This window comes from Sceloporus occidentalis, unplaced genomic scaffold (assembly GCF_023333645.1).
Source record: "Sceloporus occidentalis isolate IW3139 unplaced genomic scaffold, rSceOcc1.0.p SCAF_4, whole genome shotgun sequence".
Taxonomy (NCBI): Eukaryota; Metazoa; Chordata; class Lepidosauria; order Squamata; family Phrynosomatidae; genus Sceloporus; species Sceloporus occidentalis.
The window spans coordinates 194,860,939-194,880,594 of record NW_028316984.1 but is presented as its reverse complement, the minus strand read 5'-3'; the positions used below and the strand labels follow the sequence as shown (position 1 = coordinate 194,880,594).

At 41.5% G+C, this 19,656-nt stretch overlaps 1 protein-coding gene across 1 annotated transcript in view; it reads right to left on the bottom strand.

Moving 5' to 3' along the window:
• The window catches only part of CUNH14orf39 (chromosome unknown C14orf39 homolog), a 40,701-nt gene extending 22,581 nt beyond the window's left edge, over positions 1 to 18,120 (bottom strand). The window contains exons 1-8 of the mRNA XM_089522777.1: positions 17,602 to 18,120; positions 15,935 to 15,991; positions 11,780 to 11,836; positions 10,250 to 10,376; positions 7,303 to 7,392; positions 6,724 to 6,911; positions 4,190 to 4,232; positions 2,757 to 2,877 (exon numbers count right to left, since the gene is read on the bottom strand). Of these exons, the coding sequence (XP_089378903.1) occupies positions 2,757 to 2,877; positions 4,190 to 4,232; positions 6,724 to 6,911; positions 7,303 to 7,392; positions 10,250 to 10,376; positions 11,780 to 11,836; positions 15,935 to 15,991; positions 17,602 to 17,635 (717 nt within the window). The 5' untranslated portion in view covers positions 17,636 to 18,120. The remainder of the gene's footprint in view (positions 1 to 2,756; positions 2,878 to 4,189; positions 4,233 to 6,723; positions 6,912 to 7,302; positions 7,393 to 10,249; positions 10,377 to 11,779; positions 11,837 to 15,934; positions 15,992 to 17,601) is intronic.
• Positions 18,121 to 19,656: the final 1,536 nt, after the last annotated feature.

Here is a 19,656-nt window from a genome sequence, read left to right as displayed (position 1 = left end):
TATGCCTGCCTAAGAACTGAGATCTGCCAGAGATTCCTCTATGTCCTACCAATGTGGGCAATATGAAGTGACATGGCATGGGACAGGGCATTCTCAGTTGTGGTTCCAGGATTAAGAAATGCTATCCCCATGGAAGTCCAGCTAGCACCAACATTGCTTTGTTTCTGGAGCCAAACAAAAATATTAAAGACTTGGGGGATTAATTTTCTTCAACATGTATGTGTACATGGTTTTAATTTGCAGCATTTAAAGTTGTTTCAACTATCACCTTGTTTAATAGGTTTTCATGTTGTTTAAATTGTTTATGGTTTTAATCCAGATATGTTTTTACTTGTTTCTAGTATGAAGAAATTGAAATAGTTAGATTTCTCATATCTTGGATCAAACATTGATCAGAACAGAGACTGCAGTCAAGAAACAAGAAAAAAGACTAGCAATGGGAAGGGCAGCCATGAAAAAACTAGGCAAGATACTAAAGAATAAAGATATACAACTGAGCACTAAAGTTACACACTTCATTGTATTCCCCATCACCATGTATGGATGTGAGATTTGGACAGTGAAGTAAGTGGATAAAAAGAAAATAAATTCATTCAAGATGTGGTGCTGGAGAAAAGTGATGAGGATACAGTGGGCAGCGAAAAAGACAAGCAAATAGGTCGTTGAACAGATGAAGCCTAAACTCTCCCTGGACGTCAATTGAGGCTGCTGTACTTTGAGCACATAATGCAAAGGCATGACTCATTAGAAAAGACAATAATGCTAGGAAAGGTAGAAGGCAGTAGAAAGAGAGGAAGAGCACACACCAGATGGATAGACTCAATTAGGGAGGTCATAAGCCTGAATCTACTAGACCTGAGCAGAGCAATGTAGGATAGAGGATCTTGGAGATGTCTTGTGTACAAGTCAGCAGGGGTCAAAGTTGATTCGAGGGCAGCTAACAACAAACAACAAATGTACACCATTTTGTGATCTCATAATAAAGGATGAGATATTTTTGTAAATAGCAAATTAATTAATTAATAAAATGGCTATATAGGATTGAGGCCCAAGTTTTAATTTATTAATAATGCTAGCCAGAATGTCACATGCCTGATGTACTTGGCTTCTCTGTAGAATCAGTATACAGAGAGATCTTATAGCACCTTTGAGACAAACTGAAAGAAAGAAGTCGGCAGCAAGAGCTATGTTAGACTCAAGTAAACTTCCTCAGATGCATTTGGACTACAGCTTCAAAAGTATCTGAGGAAGTAGACTTAAGTCTACTGATGCTCATGCTGCCAACTTTCTTCTTTCAGTTAGTCTAAAAGGTGCTACAAGCTCTCTCTACTCTTTTTACAAGTGTTACTGTGTGGCATAACACAGAAACAGCTCCTCTCAAGAAATAATAATGCATGAGTCGGGACACAATGGAAAGAGAATGCAGAATTTGAAGGGTGGGTGGATGCTTATAGTTTTTGTAGGAACAATAATTTACTACAGGTGTGCAATTGAAATAATTATGTGAGTGTGGGTTTTATGTGATTGTACACTTCAATTAGTCTTCCTTTCAAAGTTTCCAAGTATACAAAAATATTTGAATAAGGCTAATCTGCAAACCTTTCTTTAATATTTTAAGGAACATAAAACACTGCATAATCATTGCAGCATCAGTCCTTCTGAGAATTAGTGGAGCACGGGAGCCAGAAGACTGGCTTAAAATCTTAGCTCAGCCATGAATGCACTGGGGAGCCTTAGGCAAGCTCTGAGCCACTGTCTCAATTGTGCAATGTAGGACAATAGTAATGACCTAATAGTGAGCTAGAGGGTTATTGCAAGATTTACTGAGCTAAACAGCTTTAACGACTACAAAAAATACCATATAAATATTAGGCATATAGAATCATAGAATATAGTCTTGGCTTTGTTATGAAACACTGGCAGATGTTGATTTCTCCTAACTCCGACACACACACACACACACACATGTATATATAACTGGATCACTTACATACTGAATAGGTGGAGAGACAAGGATCATCCCTGTAAATATTAGTTTTCATGAAAATGTCCTTTAAAATCTATCCATATACCACACATTTAGATAACATGATTATGATATCACTATTCAGTTCCATCTATTTAATTACTGATCTCTCTAAAGCTGTTTATCTGGGTTGGACTATGAATCTGGACAACAGAGAACGTGTATTCCTGTCACTGCTTCTTTTTCTCAATAGTATTTTGTCACATCTCAAAATCCCAACTGACCTCTATGATTAGCAAGTTAAGGTATTTTAGATGGAGTGAAGATGGGATTTTGATCCTTTTAAGTGGGATGGGCAGAGACACTAAAAATCACCTTTTCCCACTTCTCTGTCTTGCAGCCCAGTGGGACGTGGGCTTGTGGAGAGTAGAACACAAGGAGACAGCATGGGGAGCAGATTGCTCGATATGAGTGCATTGAGAGGCCATGGATAGTATGTAGACTTATTTTTATGTGTTTAGAAACCATCCTCAATGCATGATCAATTGAAGTTGAAATCACACTTCCACTTCTTAAAATAAAACAATGTAATATTCAAGCAGTAAAATAACTATAGTACTACAAAAGTGAGAACATAGAAAAAATAATGCAACCCTTACAAAGAACACTACAAAATTTACCTTTGTATATTCTCCAAAAAGTATTATATACCATTCATAATTGTGGTGTTATATACTAGCATTTTAGCACAGATTGTAACATAACATAGAATTTAATAACAGGCTTTTACCTGCTTAGTATAATTCATTTTCTTTTCTAGCTCTTCTGTTATTTTGTCTAGGTGAAGTGATTGTTGCCTGAGATCCACTGCATGCTTAAGAGTTTCTTTTGTGTTCTGCCTCAAAGAAGCACTTTTTTATATTAAGGAATCAATAAAACATGAACAAGAAGCAGTCAAGAAAAAAACTGAAAGGAATCACAGTTACACTCACAACTGTCAATTGCTTACTTTGATTTAACCCACTGAAATCAATGAGTTGATTCACATGATAGTGCTGCTCAGTCTGTACACCCAGATTCAGTTATGTTTGCAGTGAATGGTGCTGCCTGAATCATTTGCTATCAGTCCCAAAACTAATACATATGAAATGCTGGAAGCATATGGCATGCTGGAACTTATATTTGGAAGATATTAATGTTCCTGTTCTAAACAGTACATATTGCTTGAGTATTCATGTTGTAGTCTGCTCAGTGTGTGTAGAAGGAGAAGAGCCATACCACATACATGCTGATTGTATGAATTCCACATCCAGACAACTCAGGTCCTAGTACTTCACCTGAGCTGAAGCGCTGAACACAGATATAATCCAAATTGTTGGTTATATTAAAGTTTTTGGCAAGATGAGGCTCTGTCCTGCTTCCATAAATCTGAAATAAAGGTAACAATGGTACTGAGAGAATAACATTTATATCAAATAACAAATGGCACAAAAGGGGCTTTTTCTTTGCAATCTACATATATGATATTTTTTTCTAATTTTATTGCATGCCAAATGTTCAGCATGAACATCATCTATTTTAAAAAGTAAGAAAAGTAACAATAACAAACCCCTGCTTTAACATTACTGTGTACGGTTGGTCCTCCGTTTTCACAGGGATCTGTTCTGGACCCCCCTGTGTGAAAATGGATGCTCATGCATATTCAAGCCCCATGGGCTTGAATGGGGTGCCCCCTGTGTGTTTGGCCCAGGTGTGCGTGCCAGGGGCATGCACTATAAAAAATAGCAGAGGTTGCCCTCCGTGGACATTCAAGGTCGTGGATCTCAGATCTGAGAGTTAGGAGGGGCGACTGTATATTTGTTATTCATCATCATCATCATCACAGTATTATTATTATTTCTTACCTAGAGTACAACATAGATTAAAATACTTAAAAACTATACAAACTATAAAAATAACAGTTTAAAACAAGTATTTACTTAGTTTATTCAACTAAAGAGAGTCAATTTTGAACTAGTATTTCTCACTTGCTCATGGCATGTTTTGATTACATTAGTTAGATGCACCAGAGTTCAGTGTTTTTCTGAGAGATGATGTAGCTCTCTGTGCATACTTCAACTGTCTACTTCAGCTTTAAACTGTTATATCAACAAAGCCAACAACAAAAAAGTCTATATATCAGTTTCGGCTGAAGATGCAATGTGTAAATTGATGAATGGATACATCTGTAAAGCCCAGGAGGAAAGTGATTGAAACTGACCAGGATCTGGAAAAGACAATGTTCATAAATTAATATCATGTATACATTTGGGATAAAATCTAATCCCAAGGCATGGCATGCATATTCACAAAAAGTCAACAGACAATAGAGGCAATGTATCTCTATGCACATGCCCTCCCTTGCCCTCATCAGTGGTGACTAGAGGTGGGCTGGATCATGTAAGGGTATTTTAAAAAAGGCCCTCTTTGACTTGATTCATTCCATTTCTTACATATTATATTACCTCCATTTTTGTGCCATCTTTTGCTTGTAACAAATGTTGAAATTTTGCTTTTCTTTCAAACATGGAAGATTTTTTATTAATTTTCCATATTCCTTTTCCCTATTGTATTCATATTTATCTATTTGCATTTTTAAAAATGTACTTTATGCTTCTTTTATAGGCTTAGAATATATGTATAACTTTCCAAAGCAAAGTGCACTTTGTTGCAAATGATCTTGGGTGGAGTAAAGTGGATTATTCTGTCAAGAATTTTAGCTTCAACAGACTTATTTTCCAACCCTGCCTAAGAGAACCACCTGTGCCTCAAATCCTGAAGGTAGTAAGAATGCCTCAAATTCTTACTGGGATGTGTACTATTTTGTTTTTGTTTTTTAAACTTTCATCTCTTCCAAAAATAATTTTCTACTGTTTTAAATGAGATTATTTTAATTTTTAAAATTTGTGTTGTTATGATTTCCTCTGTGAGCCATCTTGTGTCTCACTCTGGGAGAAAGGAGGTATACTTAAATGTAAATATTTGGAGCGCTGCCACCAGAACCTGCAACTTCCTGTCATATCTAGTGCTACCATCCAATGGATGAACTGCCAAGGTTACCTACCAACCCCCCGAATTAGTACAGTAGTCACTATACAATAAACTTTAATGTCTTCATGTTTAAGAGCTCACTTCTATTTCTACAGAACACGTCTAGATAAAAACATAGCAAGTACAGAATATATGCAAAAATCCCATAGTCAAAAAAGAGTCTATCTTGTATTCACACAGCGGAATAAGATGACCATTTATTTTCTAGCTTCCAGATTTTTTGTGACTGGCCTTTTACTGTCCCTATAAACAGAACACACATCTTGTTTGCTTTAAATTAGTACAAGTGTTGTTTTTTTTTTATCTATTTGGTGTCCTGATGACACCTCAGTTGTAGCTGCTTGTGACACAGTACCATAAGGGTAAAACAGGATAATCTCTTATGCTGTGTCTGTCTCAGAGATCATTGTCACATTCAATTTCAATTTGCCCCTTGCTCTTGTATTATCTTGATGTGTGTGCCCTATACATAACAGCTTTTTCTGTGCAGCTTATGGGCTTGGCCTTTGTCCCTTAAAATAATTTTGTATCTTTGATATTGTGCCTGCACACCCATTCCAATAGCATTGATATAGTGTGATTTTTATTTATAATGGAGAGTGGATTTGGAAATGGGATCTGGAAGGAGTCCAGAGAGGTGTCAATGAAGCAATCCAGAGAAGTTAATAAAATGTTTACACAAGATCACATTTTAAAAAAAAATCTACCACATTGAATAAAGTAGAAGAAAGGTTGGGGGGGAGAGATATCTCAGTAATGAGATCCTAAAGGTGAAATGCAGTTAGTAATTTTCTATGGTGCATCCTACAAATTATCACATAAGTCTATATCATAATCTGTTGAGGTCTGTACAGTCCTTCGGAGCTATACTGTGATCTCCTTATTTATTAATTCAATTTATATCCAATTGTTCTATTAAAAATGACACACAAGTGGCTACTAACAGTAAAATCTGAATAAAAATTAAATTAAAACATAAAAGCAAACCTATCAATTGCAGTGGCACCACATGTATTTATGGGTACATCTACATTGCAGAAATAATGCCGTTTGACACCATTGTAAGTGCTGTAACTTTACAAGATCTTTAGCTTTCACTGCCAAAGAGTACTGGTGCCTCACAAAACTACAAAACCCAGGATTCTATAGGATGGAGGCATGGCAGTTAAAGTGGTGTCAAACTGCATTGTTTCTGCAGGGTAGATGCATCCCCAATGCACTATCTGGTTGTAATAATCTGAATGATCTGGAATTTCCAAACACTTTTCAAAGTTATCACCATGCAAAGTATTAGTAGTCGAAAGCATTATAACAGTAATCCAGATATGATGTAATGAAGGCATGTGTTCACCATCAGACATGGGTTCAACTGGCTCACTATTTATACTAGAATATAAATGTCATTCAGGTTCAGGACGTATCCTAAGTTTATTTGAAAAAAGCAGGAAGTGGAGTGCAAAGGATCAAGAAATCTGGCAGATCACAGGATCAGCTGTTGACAACTTCAGTGCTTTTTACTATTGCTAGAAAGACTGCAGGGGAAACCTCTGGCCTGAGCATTAAAGGAAGTATATCCAGATCTGTTGAATTAACATTTGCATCTGATATAGATTCACATATTTTATTTAATTTAAACCAGCAGATAGGACTGGCAGTTATGCTGTCACCTTGAAGATCTTTCAGTTGAGCTTCTTTCTGTTGAAATAGTTCAGACTGTTTCAGAACTCGGCTTTGGATTTCTTCATATTCCCTTTTTTCCTGGTAATGTTCCTGAGCAATTGTAGTTTGTGCATATTTTGCTTGGTGCTGCTTGAATGTCTCTTGATACTGATGCATATAATCTTGGTACATTTTCCTTTTAAAACAAGGAAATGCAGTCACCTTTAGATGTTAATTAACTGTCTTTTCAAAACAGTCATGTCATTTGAGCTTATATCCAGGGGAAATGTAGAAGAATATTAACACAAGTCACACTCTCAGCCTCAGAGGACAGCAATGGCAAACCCCCTAAAGAAACTTGCCAAGAAAACCCCATTATAAGGCCGCCTGGCTGCCATTAAAATCAGAAATGGCTTAAAGGCAACAACAAATTAAATGTTTAGCATCCCAGCTTTGCATCTCCAAAGTTATATATACATATTTTCTGAAACATAGTATTCTTGTGTTTATAGGTAATAGGTGGGATCATTATAAATTGCCATATTTTGTGCAATTATTCTAGATAAATTATAAAGGTTCTTTCATACCTGTCTTTTTCTGTTGTTTCTTGATAATTCTGAAGTTCCTTCTGCAAATATTCTTCATGTTTACTAAGAATCATGTATGATGGTTTCCAGCTAGGACAAGAAGGTTAAAGCTACAATAAATATGTTTTTTCTAAAACAGTACATTTTAAAAAAATAACCAAGACTTTAAAATAATAGATAATTCCCGTCCTATGAAAGTTCGGTTTGTCCCTAATCTCTCTTCATCATGATGCTGAAGTTTTGAAGACAGAAACCTTGGTTACAGCTTTGGCTAATTTTAGCATCTGTGAGCCTTAACTGCAAGCCTTAATTATTTTTTTCATTTATTTCAGTGGGATGAATCTTAGAATTGGTATAAATTTAGTGCTAACATACGCTGTGGAAGTGTTGTTATTTATTTACAGAAACAAGGATTTTATGAATATGAAAATACTTCATGAGAAATAATGCTATAACACTCCTTGGGAGAGTTAGGCGTGTTAAAGACTGCCCCTTTGGGGCAGCCTGTAACTGGCCCTTTTCCCGCTGTGTCGGGGCCTCAGCTGCCACAACGGCAGCCTCTGAGGCCCCGATCCGCTGCTTTCCAGGCCGCGGGGAAGCGGCAAAAGGCCGCTTCCCCATGGCCTGGAAAGGGGTGTCCTTGGGGCTTCATGCCCCAAGGACACCCGATGGCAGCGGGGAGGAGGAGAAAGGGGCTGCTCGGCCCCTTTCTCCCTTGTGTCCCTGGTGCAGCTGTCTAAAGGCTGCACCAGCGACGCAAACCGCAGAAGGAGCTCCTTTCGGAGCTCCTTCTCACACCACGGAAAGGGCGCTCTAGGCACCCTCGTGTGGCGCGACGACATCACTACCACGCCACCTCGTTTGGAGGCGGCGCAGTGGTGATGTAGTCATGGCGGCGCCCATCTGTATAGGGCGCCGCCATTTTGTACGGACTAGGTCCATACTAGGGTTAGGGGCGTCAAGAAGTGACGCCCCTTTCTAATCCTAGTACGCGCTCGTCGTGTACTAGGGTGCCCGTTTGTAATGGGCCTTACACAACTAATATAGTAGCTCTTTCAAATATCGGGTGTACTACAACTATTCCAGATGTTTTAGACAACTCACTGTTTCACTCTTCCCTGCCTCCTGTAATACAGAGAATATTAATACAAGTCCTTTATCCAGAATTCCAAAATCCAAAATACACAGAAATCCAAAACTGCCCACATGGATGGCTGAAATAGTGCTTTAGAATGCGTTTGGGGCGTGCTTCATGTAAAGGGCACATCCCTAACACAGCCTGAAGCTACGTCATTTTGCCTGTCTGTTTTGTCCCATAGTGAAATTGTTTAAACTCTCAGAAAATGTCAAATATATATATTCTATATTCTGTCTATAGTAAAAGATAGGTCACAGTGAAGGAGAGCAGAAAAACAGGGCCAATTTAGAAAGCAAAGTCATCTGGCTTATTCCTCCTTCAACTGTCACCTGACAACAATAGTCTATCAGGCCGCAGCAAAAAGAAAAGACCAATCCATAAGCTCAGCTGTGAGACCAGAGACTTTTGGCATCTCCCCTTTCCTTTCAACTGTTTCCATTCCAAAGTAATCAATATAAAAACTCTGTTAATAAAGAACTAATGCCAGAGATGTCTGCCTGGAAGAAGACAAGCACTCCCTTCAGCCTCCATCTTGAGGGAGAGGGAGGCAGGCTAGCTCCATCAGGCCTGGTTGGAAGAAGACAAGCACTCCCTTCAGCCTCCATCTTGAGGGAGAGAGAGGCAGGCTAGGTCCATCTGTCTGCCTGGAAGAAGGCAAGCCCTCCCTTCAGCCTCCATCTTGAGGGAGAGAGAGGCAGGCTAGGTCCATCTGTCTGCCTGGAAGAAGACAAGCCCTCCCTTCAGCCTCCATCTTGAGGGAGAGAGAGGCAGGCTTGGTCCATCTGTCTGCCTGGAAGAAGACAAGCCCTCCCTTCAGCCTCCATCTTGAGGGAGAGAGAGGCAGGCTTGGTCCATCTGTCTGCCTGGAAGAAGACAAGCCCTCCCTTCAGCCTCCATCTTGAGGGAGAGAGAGGCAGGCTAGGTCCATCTGTCTGCCTGGAAGAAGGCAAGCCCTCCCTTCAGCCTCCATCTTGAGGGAGAGAGAGGCAGGCTAGGTCCATCTGTCTGCCTGGAAGAAGACAAGCCCTCCCTTCAGCCTCCATCTTGAGGGAGAGAGAGGCAGGCTTGGTCCATCTGTCTGCCTGGAAGAAGACAAGCCCTCCCTTCAGCCTCCATCTTGAGGGAGAGAGAGGCAGGCTTGGTCCATCTGTCTGCCTGGAAGAAGACAAGCCCTCCCTTCAGCCTCCATCTTGAGGGAGAGAGAGGCAGGCTAGGTCCATCTGTCTGCCTGGAAGAAGGCAAGCCCTCCCTTCAGCCTCCATCTTGAGGGAGAGGGAGGCAGGCTAGCTCCAACAGGGCTAGCCTGAAGTTAGAGCGCCCCCCCTCTAGTCCATCTGCCTTGGTCCAGGCCTCAGAGGGAGAGAATAACTACTGGACCTGATTCCCTCCCCCCCCCTCACCATTCCCTTCTCCTTTTGTGTCATGTCTTTTAGATTGTAAGCCTGAGGGCAGGGAACCGTCTATTATCCCCTCTGTTGTAAACCGCTCGGATTCCCAGTGATTGGGCAGCATATAAATAAATCCTATTATTATTATTATTATTATTATTATTATTATTATTATGTCTCTCTCTTTGCCTTTCTATTCCAGTCCCTTTTACTTTTGTTTCATGTCTCAGTTTGTAAGCTTGAGTGCTGGGATTGATAATTGTAAATCATTCTGGGAGACTTTATGTCTAAAGAGTGAAATAAGCATGTTTTATTTAAACAAGAACAAATAATATTTCTTTTTAAATGACTACAACAACCATTAATCTTAATGCTTAATTACACAGTTTCAGAAATACAGGAATGTCTATGCTGTACTTACATGCCACAGTTCTTCTTATTGTTATTGTGTTGTTTCTGAAGACTAACAATCACCTCATTATTTTTGTGAATATCTTCCTGCAGCTGACAGATTTCTCCTTTCTTCCCCACAATATTTGCTGAATATACTGAAAAGATTTTTGAAAATTTCATGTAGTAAAGAATTTATGATCAGAACAGCCCACTATAGCATATATTACAGAACTGGATCTGTGATATTTCAGAGATAAAGCTAGGATGTCCACCCAATAACTTTACATGGGAGCTCTACTAGGCACATGGAGCTCTCCTGCCTTCTAGGGTTGATACCTTCACAATTTAGTTATAAGAAGCAGCTCGTATGTATGTGCTTGTTTATCAAGGCATTTCTATACCACTTTGAAATGAATGAAGGTTCTCAGAACAGTTTATGAGAGTATGAGCTTCAGAGTCTCATAATGTTTCTTTGGTTAGACAGACCACAGCTTGTGGATGAAATGCAATTCCCAGAGAGTTCAAGTGCACAGCATAAATCTAGACACTGAAGTCAGTGCAAGTTTCCTTTAGCAACCACTGGTGTTAAAAGGGAAAACGTATTGCAGACAACAGCAGTGGTCATGTAGATGTTTGGAAGAGCTTTTAATTATCTTAGCTCACCAGGAGAGTGGAATAGTGCATTGGACATAGCAATAGCAATAACAAACATTCTACCTCAAACAAACTACAGATCCCTTTGGTAGTAATCTCTCCTGGCCTGGTCCTTCTAAACCTGAGCAAAACATAATTCAGGTGCACTCCATTTGCCACTAAAAATACTCTCCTTCTTCCTTACACAACTGATGACTGGTAAAGTAGGTTGGGGAGATCATAGCAATAGTGTCACAATCATGACTAAGTTGAGGTCATAAATATGAAACAGTTATGAATGATTAAAGCTAAATAACAGTTTCTTATTCATTATTGCTACTTAGTATACTTAAGGGTCAGAGCAGACGAATTCCTGCTGTCCACATGGCCTGCTCCCAAGATGAGCTGAATACACACAGGCAGACCACTGTTTGTTTTTGTTTTGCCACAGTCAAATAGTTGTGCTAGACTGTTTATATGCAGGTGTGAAGATGTGCATTTTCTGTGCTAAGCTGGAGTATCCTGATTTATTTTTGCTCCAGTTTTTATCCCCACAGCATGGCTTCCTTTTGCTCACTGTCCACTTTGGAGGCGTGCATTATATAAACACCCCACCTTCAAAGTGGATGGAAGCTGTTTTATTTTGCCTGTCTGTTTCACCCCCTAGTAGCTGATATAGGGTTCCAGCCTATATGTGTGCACTGGGCCCAGGCAAACCTGCGCGCTAGGAATGGGATGGACCCATTCATTGCTGTCATACAGCAGGCTGTTTGGGGATAATGAACTATTGTGAAATGATTAAGCCCAAGCTAGGATGGAATAAACTCATGAGACATAGGGAGCCAAAATAAAAATGAACTGTTGTAGAGTATGGCTTTTAGCTATCATATTGGGTCCTTGGTGTACATTAATAAAGGCTACTCACTCTGGATCTGTTGTCTCTCATATTCCTTGGCATGAGATGCTTGCTCAAGCTGAAAAACTGAAGCAGAAATGTATATACTTTTGTGTTAGTATTACAGCATGCTGGATATTAAATATGGAAATAAATTTTCATTTTAAAATCCTAGTCCTTTGAATACTGATTTTATTGTTGTTGTTGTTGTTGTTATTATTATTATTATTGTGCTTTATTTATATAGCACTGTAGATTTGCACAGCACTGTACATACAAACAATAAAATAGATACAAGTAAACCTGTCCATGACGTGCAATCTAAGAAATAGTAGCATAATATATATAAATAATGCATAACAATACAGGAGAGGGATTTTATTCCACTCTTTGCTCTATTTAGGCAATTCATTTATACCTTGTCTGTACTGGAGAATTTCTAGAGGCATAGCTATGTTAGCTTACTGAAGAAATAAAATAAAATAAAATAAAAGTGTTAGTGCTTAGGATTCCACGGTTCTCTGCCGTTAGAGTATGCTATCTCTGTTCCCCTATTGTTTCCTTTCTCCATATCCCCAAACTGTATTAATTCTCAGGTAGAGAAATTTTTTGTCTACAAATAAACTTTATTCTTATATAAACTTTATTCTTATAGCCCGCCTTTCTGCTGCAGCAATTAAGGCAGCTTACATGACTATTTTTATTTATTTATTTATTTATTTAGGTATTTATATCCCGCTCTTCAGCCCTAATGGCTCTCAGGGCGGCTTACATTTATTATTTTTTAACCAGACAGTTCCCTGCCCACAGGCTTACAATCTAAAATATATTGGAATAACAGAGGTGTATTTTTAGCCAATGAGAAAAGAATTAAGCCAGCCCTGCCACTTGCTCCTTAAAAAATCCCCACTGCCGGGGCTCATTCACCTAAAGGTTACCTAGAAGTCACTGTCAGGATTTCACTGTATGAATTTGCATGTAACATGTAATTTCACTTTCAGTGACGGGCAAGAAGACTTCTCAGATATTCAGATACTGAAGGGAAAATCATTTGTGCGTGGATGAAAAATGTGTGGCCTTCCAGTTATTGTCAGGTTGCAACTTCCATATATTTCACCTTTCACTACACTGGCTAGGGTGATGGAAATTGCACTCCAACAGCATTTGGAAGGCTGCACTGTGCCCATCCCAGTGTTTGTACATACATAAAACTGGCAACCACATTTTCAGATAATGTATACTTCCTGTCACATAGGAGTACATGAGGCTCTTACAGTGAAGCTAACTGGCACCAGTGCTAGCTTCATTCAGGTACAAAGTGAAAACATGCCTACTTATTAAAGCTTTTCAGCCTAACTGATTTACAGTGGACCCTCCACATTTGCTGGGGATAGAGGCACAGTATCCCTGTGAAAGTTAAAAAAACAACCACAAATAAGAAAAACGTTATGAAGTCGAAGGCTTTCATGACTGGCATCCATAGTATTATTATTATTATTATTATTATTATTATTAGCTATGTGAATGTGTTCTAGAAGAGTTTTTTCCTAACATTTTGCAAGCATCTGTGGCTGGCATCTTCAGAGAATGCTGGCATGGAAGTGAATGGAGTGTATATACCGTATACAATGTGTAACATTTGGTTGGAAGGAAGTGATTTACATGTTAATCTGTGTGTGTTGGTCTGTGTTGAATGGCAAGCCCTCAGGGTGTCTATTTAATTAGTGGTCCATTATCTGCTGGGAACCCCCCCCCCCAACCCTTGTTGGTGTTCATTTGTATGTTTTGAGTTTTGATTTTGGTGTCTTTGGGGACTGGTAGCCAAACCTTGTTTACTTTAAGGGTTTCTACTTTCGTGTTGAAGTTGTCCAGGTGTTTGTGGATTTCAATGGCTTCCCTGTGCATCCTGACCCAATAAGTGTTGGTTTGGTCTAGAATTTTAGTGTTTTCAAACAGCATTTTATGCCCTGGATGGTTTACAATTTGTTCTGTTACTGCTGATTTTTCTGGCTGGCCCAGTCACACAGTGTATACTGTATATACCAGGGGTCAGCAACCCCTGGCCCTCGGGCTGTATGCGGCCTGCAGAGGCGGCAGGACCGGCCCCAGCCTGGTCCTGCTGCTGCCACTGCCGCCGCCGCCGCCGCCACAGCCTCCTCCTCCTCCTCCTCTGGGCCTCCAAGCTGCCCTTGGCCCTTTAAGGGTGGCGGCAAGGAGGAAGATGAGGCCTGGCTTCATCCACCTCCTCGCCACTGCTGCTGCGGAAGAAAGGCCAAGGGCAGCTTGGAGGCCCAGAGGCCTCTAGGCTCTAGGCAAGCCTCGTCCTCCTCACCCCCGCTGCTCTTAAAGGGCCAGGGGCAGCCTGGAGGCCTCTTGGCTTCCAAGCTGCCCCTGGCCCTTTAAGAGCAGTGGGGGTGTGGAGGACCAGCCTGGTCCTGCCGCCGCTGGAGCCCAAGAGGGAAAGGAAGCCTTCCCACGGGGTGGCTTCCCTCCCCTCTTGGGCTCCGAGGGCAGCCCGGGCCCCTGGCTGGAGCCCAAGGGGGAAAGGAAGCCTTCCCACGGGGCGGCTTCCCTCCGTTCTTGGGCTCCGAGGGCTCCTCCTTTCCCTCTTCCTCCTCCTCTTCTTCCTCTCTTCCTCCTCTTCTTCCCCTCTTGTCTTCCTGCTCTTCTTTCTCCTCTTCTTCTTCTTCCTCTTCCTTTCCTTCTTCCTCTTCCTCTCTTCTTCTTCTTCCTCCTTCCCCTCTTCCTCCTCTTCTTCCCCTCTTCCTCCTCTTCTTCTTCCTCCTTTCCCCCCCTTCCTCCTCCTCTTCTTCCCCTCTTCCTCCTCTTCTTCTTCCTCTCTTCCTCCTCCTCTTCTTCTTCCCCTCTTCCTCCTCCTCTTCCTCTTCCCCTCTTGTCTTCTTCCTGCTCTTCTTCTTCTCTTCCTCCTCCTCTTCTTTTCCTCCTTCTTTTCCTCTTCCTCTCTTCCTCCTCTTCTTTTTCCGGAGGGAGGCCTGGGGCCGCACGGGCCGAAATGGAGCACGCGGAAGCGGCCTGCCGCCTCCACGGGCTCCCCCACGGCCCTTGCGGCCCCAGGCCTCTCTCTCTGGAGGGAGGCCTGGGGCCGCACGGGCTGAGAAGGGGCCCACGGAAGGGGCCTGCCACCTCCTGGGCTCCTCCACGGCCCTTGGAGCCCTTTCGGCTGAAGGGAAGGGCCTGGGATGGGTGCCCAAGCCCTTCCCTTCAGCCTCCCTCCCCTTTGGCCGAAAGAGCCCCTTGGAGCCCATTCAGCCGAGGGAAGGGACCGAGGAGGAGAGGGCGGGCACACGCCTCCTCCTCCCCGTGGGGCTTTGGTGGAAGCTCCACCCCCAGCGTGCAGCTCCGCCCCCAGAGGGTGGAAGCTCCACCCCTGGCATGCAGCCCCACCCCCGGAGGGTGGAAGCTCCACCCCCCAGCTTCAGCCCCCAGTTGTCTCAGGGACAGCAACCCGGCCCCCGGCTCAAAAAGGTTGCCTACCCCTGGTATATACCCTACTCACTTCCATGTCAGCATTCTCTGAAGATGCCAGCCATAGATGCTGGCAAAACCAGGAAAAACTCTAACACTGCCACATAGCCCGAAATACCCACAAAAACCTTTTTAAAAACCCATTATTTTTTTTTACTTTAGAGAACAACACTCTAGGAATCGCTAGGTCTTCCAAGGCAATTCTGTGGTCAAGATCTGCCAGAAGTTGGCCATGAAATTGCATTCGAGGACCTTCAAATGCCTAGATAGGAATCTCTAGGTCCTCCAGGGTGACATTTGGCAGCACTTGACAATAGAGTCATGCTGGAAGACCTAGAGATTCCTAGCAAGAACATATTAATCAAAGGCATGAATAATCAAATCTGCAAAAGTCAAAGCCGCAAATGTGAAGGGCCAGCTGTATTGCAAAATGTTGTGCATGTGTTTTTGAACCTGATTTTAAACCTGATTTAACTTCTCCATGTGTTTAATACGGTTTTTGTCTATATAAATTACTTTTCTTATTTTAACCTCTTTTAACCTGTTTGATTTTACCTGTACACCACCCTGAGATCTTGTTATGTAGGACAGGATAGAAATATTTTGATCAACCAATAAAATAGATTATCAGAACATTCAGGAAACTGTAAGCATAAAAAAAATATAATGAGCTTTCAAAGTTTAAACATGGCAACATACCAAGCTTTAGCAGCAGCTTGTCCAAGTCATTTAAGATAAGGTCATTCATTTTGTAACCTAGATTAAGAAAAAATGTTAAAATATTAGGAGATTAATAAACTCACAATCATATATCTAATAATCCAGTGAAAGAAAATGCAATCTGAGTGTAAGCATGAAGAAATCCCATCTCTCTGAAAAGGCCCTGCACACATAATCCAGGATATGCTAACAAAATATTTATGCTATAGTATGTTGGTGAAACATATATGCAAAGGAGGGACCTAATCCTAATCCTACATTAGTTGAACAATGGTCCAAAACACACTGCAGAAATAATCCAGTTTGAGACCGCTTTAACTGCCCTGGCTCAATGCTAGGGAATCTTGGGAACTGTAGTTTATTGTGGCACCAGAGCTCTCTGGCAGAGAAGGCTAATGTCACAAAACTACAGTAGCATTGAGCCAGGGCAGTTAAAGCAGCCTCAAACTGGAATATTTCTGCAGTGTGTTTTGGACCAATGTTTTATTACAAGATTATCCGCTGTACCATAGGCAGATGTTTTAATTTAACTGTAAATAGCTGAATCCTTTCAATAGTCATTTACGGCTAATAACCAGCAATGCATCTGAGCAAATTTTCTAAATGAACTAAATAACATAATAACTCTGCATTTAACATAAGTTAGTTGTACTCTGATCTTCAGTGCCTCCATGCACGAATATTTAAGCATTTCATCAATGCGATCCTTGATAATTAATCAAAATGATGATGACTGCTTGGAATGACACATTTTGCCTGGATACAAAATAAACGTGAGGCAAAGTTTCCAGGACTGAAAATAGAGAGTTCCTCACTGAAACCTAAATTCCTACAAAATGCATGTGTCAGTGAGTGTGCAAACTTTAAAACCTGACGTTGAGATCCTTACTGAACCAACTATGCCCACAAAATGGCAAAATGTGTTTGAAATTGAAATTAGAAAGTGTAAATGTTGCAGGTAACTCAAGACATCAATGGAGGTGTGTCTCAACTACCAATATCCACCTGCAGCATTATCTTGAATTAGTATGATATAGGTCCAAAACACACTGCAGAAATAATCCAGTTTGAGACTGCTTGAACTGCCCTGGCTCAGTCCTAGGGAATCCTGGGAATTGTAGTTTATTGTGGCACCAGAGTTCTCTGACAGAGAAGGCTCAATCTCTCACGAAACTACAGTTCCCAGAATTCCCTAGCATTGAACCAGGGCAGTTCAAGCAGTTTCAGGCTGGATTGTTTCTGCAGTGTGTTCTGACCCCAACAGAAATAATCCAGGTTGACAACACTTTAACTGCCCTGGCTCAGTCTTAGGGAATCCTGGGGATTGTAGTTTGTTGTGGCACCAGAGCTCTCTGACAGAGAAGGCTCAATGTTTCGCAAAACTACAATTCCCAGAATTCCACAGCATTGAGCCAGGGCAGTTAAAGAAGTGTCAACTTGGATTATTTCTGCAGTGTGCATGCAGCCAAAAACAACAGACGAAAGTCTTGGGCGCACCCAAATGCTTGGGATGTCTCTCAATACTGAGAAGAAACAATAATGGTGTGAGAAAGGCAACTCCTCCTTTGCCTCAGTTGTTGGAGCGAGGGGTTTTGTTGTTGTCTCTCACACAACACTAATGTCTTAAAAGGAAAGGCGAGAAATGCTTGTAGGGAGGAAACTTGGCCTCGTCTGAGGCATCTCTGGAGGCTGCCCTCAGTTGTGAAATGTCCACCACTCTTCCTCCATTTTGTTAACGCTTTGCCTCAGCCCCTCAGCAATGGTTTTCTTGAGGCCTAGTTCCTGAGTGAGGAAAAAAAGATGTCAAGTGAAGGAATTCCAAGCGATATTAGGCCTTATGAATGTTCACTGCACTGTAGAAATAATCCAGTTTGACACCACTTTGGTCTAAAACACACCGCAGACGTAACCCAGTTTGAGACCGTTTTAACTGCCCTGGCTCAGGGCTAGGGAATTCTGGGAACTGTAGTTTTTATTTATTTATTTATTCTTTATACAAGTTTATGTCATTCTGTATTACATAAGTTTGTGAGGCTTCTCATCAAGACCACTTAATTTATGCATTAATAAATAAACCTGAAATTTGAACTACTAGGAACTGTAGTAGTTTTGTGAGACATTTAGCTTTCTCTGTCAGAGAGAGGCTCTGGTGCTGCTATAAACTACAATTCCCAGGATTCCCTAGCACTGATCCAAGGCAGTTAAAGCAGTCCCAAACTGGATTATTTCTGTGGTGTGTTTTGGACCCATGTTGAAGGTGTGTGTGAAGGAATCCGAGCAACTCAGACCTATGAATGTTCACTGAAGCTGTATCCAAACTGGAGAACTAATCCAGTTTGACACCACTTTAGCTCTGAAACACACTGCAGAAATAATCCAGTTTTAGACTGCTTTGACAGCCATGGCTCAGTGCTGGGGAATCCTGGAAACCATAGTTTATTGTGGCAGCAGAGCTGTCTCTGACAGAGAAGGCTAAATGTCTCACAAAACTACAATTCCCAGAATTCCCTAGCGCACAGCCAGGGCAGTTAAAGCAGTCTCAAACTGGATTATTTCTGTGGTGTGTTTTGGACCCATGTTGAAGGTGTGTGTGAAGGAATCCGAGCAACTCAGACCTATGAATGTTCACTGAAGCTGTATCCAAACTGGAGAACTAATCCAGTTTGACACCACTTTAGCTCTGAAACACACTGCAGAAATAATCCAGTTTTAGACTGCTTTGACAGCCATGGCTCAGTGCTGGGGAATCCTGGAAACCATAGTTTATTGTGGCAGCAGAGCTGTCTCTGACAGAGAAGGCTAAATGTCTCACAAAACTACAATTCCCAGAATTCCCTAGCGCACAGCCAGGGCAGTTAAAGCAGTCTCAAACTGGATTATTTCTGTAGTGTGTTTTTGGACCTTTAACTTCCATGGCTCCATGCTATAGAATTCTGGGAATTGTAGCGCCACAACAAACTACAGTTCCTAGAATTCCATAGCATGGAGTCATGGCAGTTAAAGTGGCATGAAACTGGATCATTTCTGCAGTAGTGATGCAGCCCCAGATCTTGAATTAAATCAACTTAGATCAAGAGAAGTAATAGTGCCACTGTATTCTGCTCTGGTCAGGCCCCACCTGGAATATTGTGTCCAGTTCTGGGCACCACAATTCAAAAAGGACATTGAGAAACTGGAGCGTGTCCAGAGGAGGGCGACTAAAATGGTGAAAGGTCTGGAAACCTTGCCCTATGAGGAACGACTCAGGGAGCTGGGGATGTTTAGCCTGGAGAAGAGAAGGTTAAGAGGTGATATGATAGCCCTGTTTAAATATTTGAAAGGATGTCACATTGAGGAGGGAGCAAGCTTGTTTTCTGCTGCTCCAGAGAACAGGACCCGGAACAATGGATGCAAGCTACAGGAAAAGAGATTCCACCTCAACATTAGGAAGAACTTCCTGACAGTAAGGGCTGTTCGACAGTGGAACACACTCCTTCCTCAGAGTGTAGTGGAGTCTCCTTCCTTGGAGGTCTTTAAGCAGAGGCTGGATGGCCATCTGTTGGGGATGCTTTGATTTGGATTTCCTGCATGGTAGGGCATTGGACTGGATGGCCCTTGTGGTCTCTTCCAACTCTATGATTCTATGATTCTAACTTGTGTCCTGTGGGGCATGCTTTTGGCTGGGTCCAAACAGCAGAAATAATCCAGTTTGACACCACTTT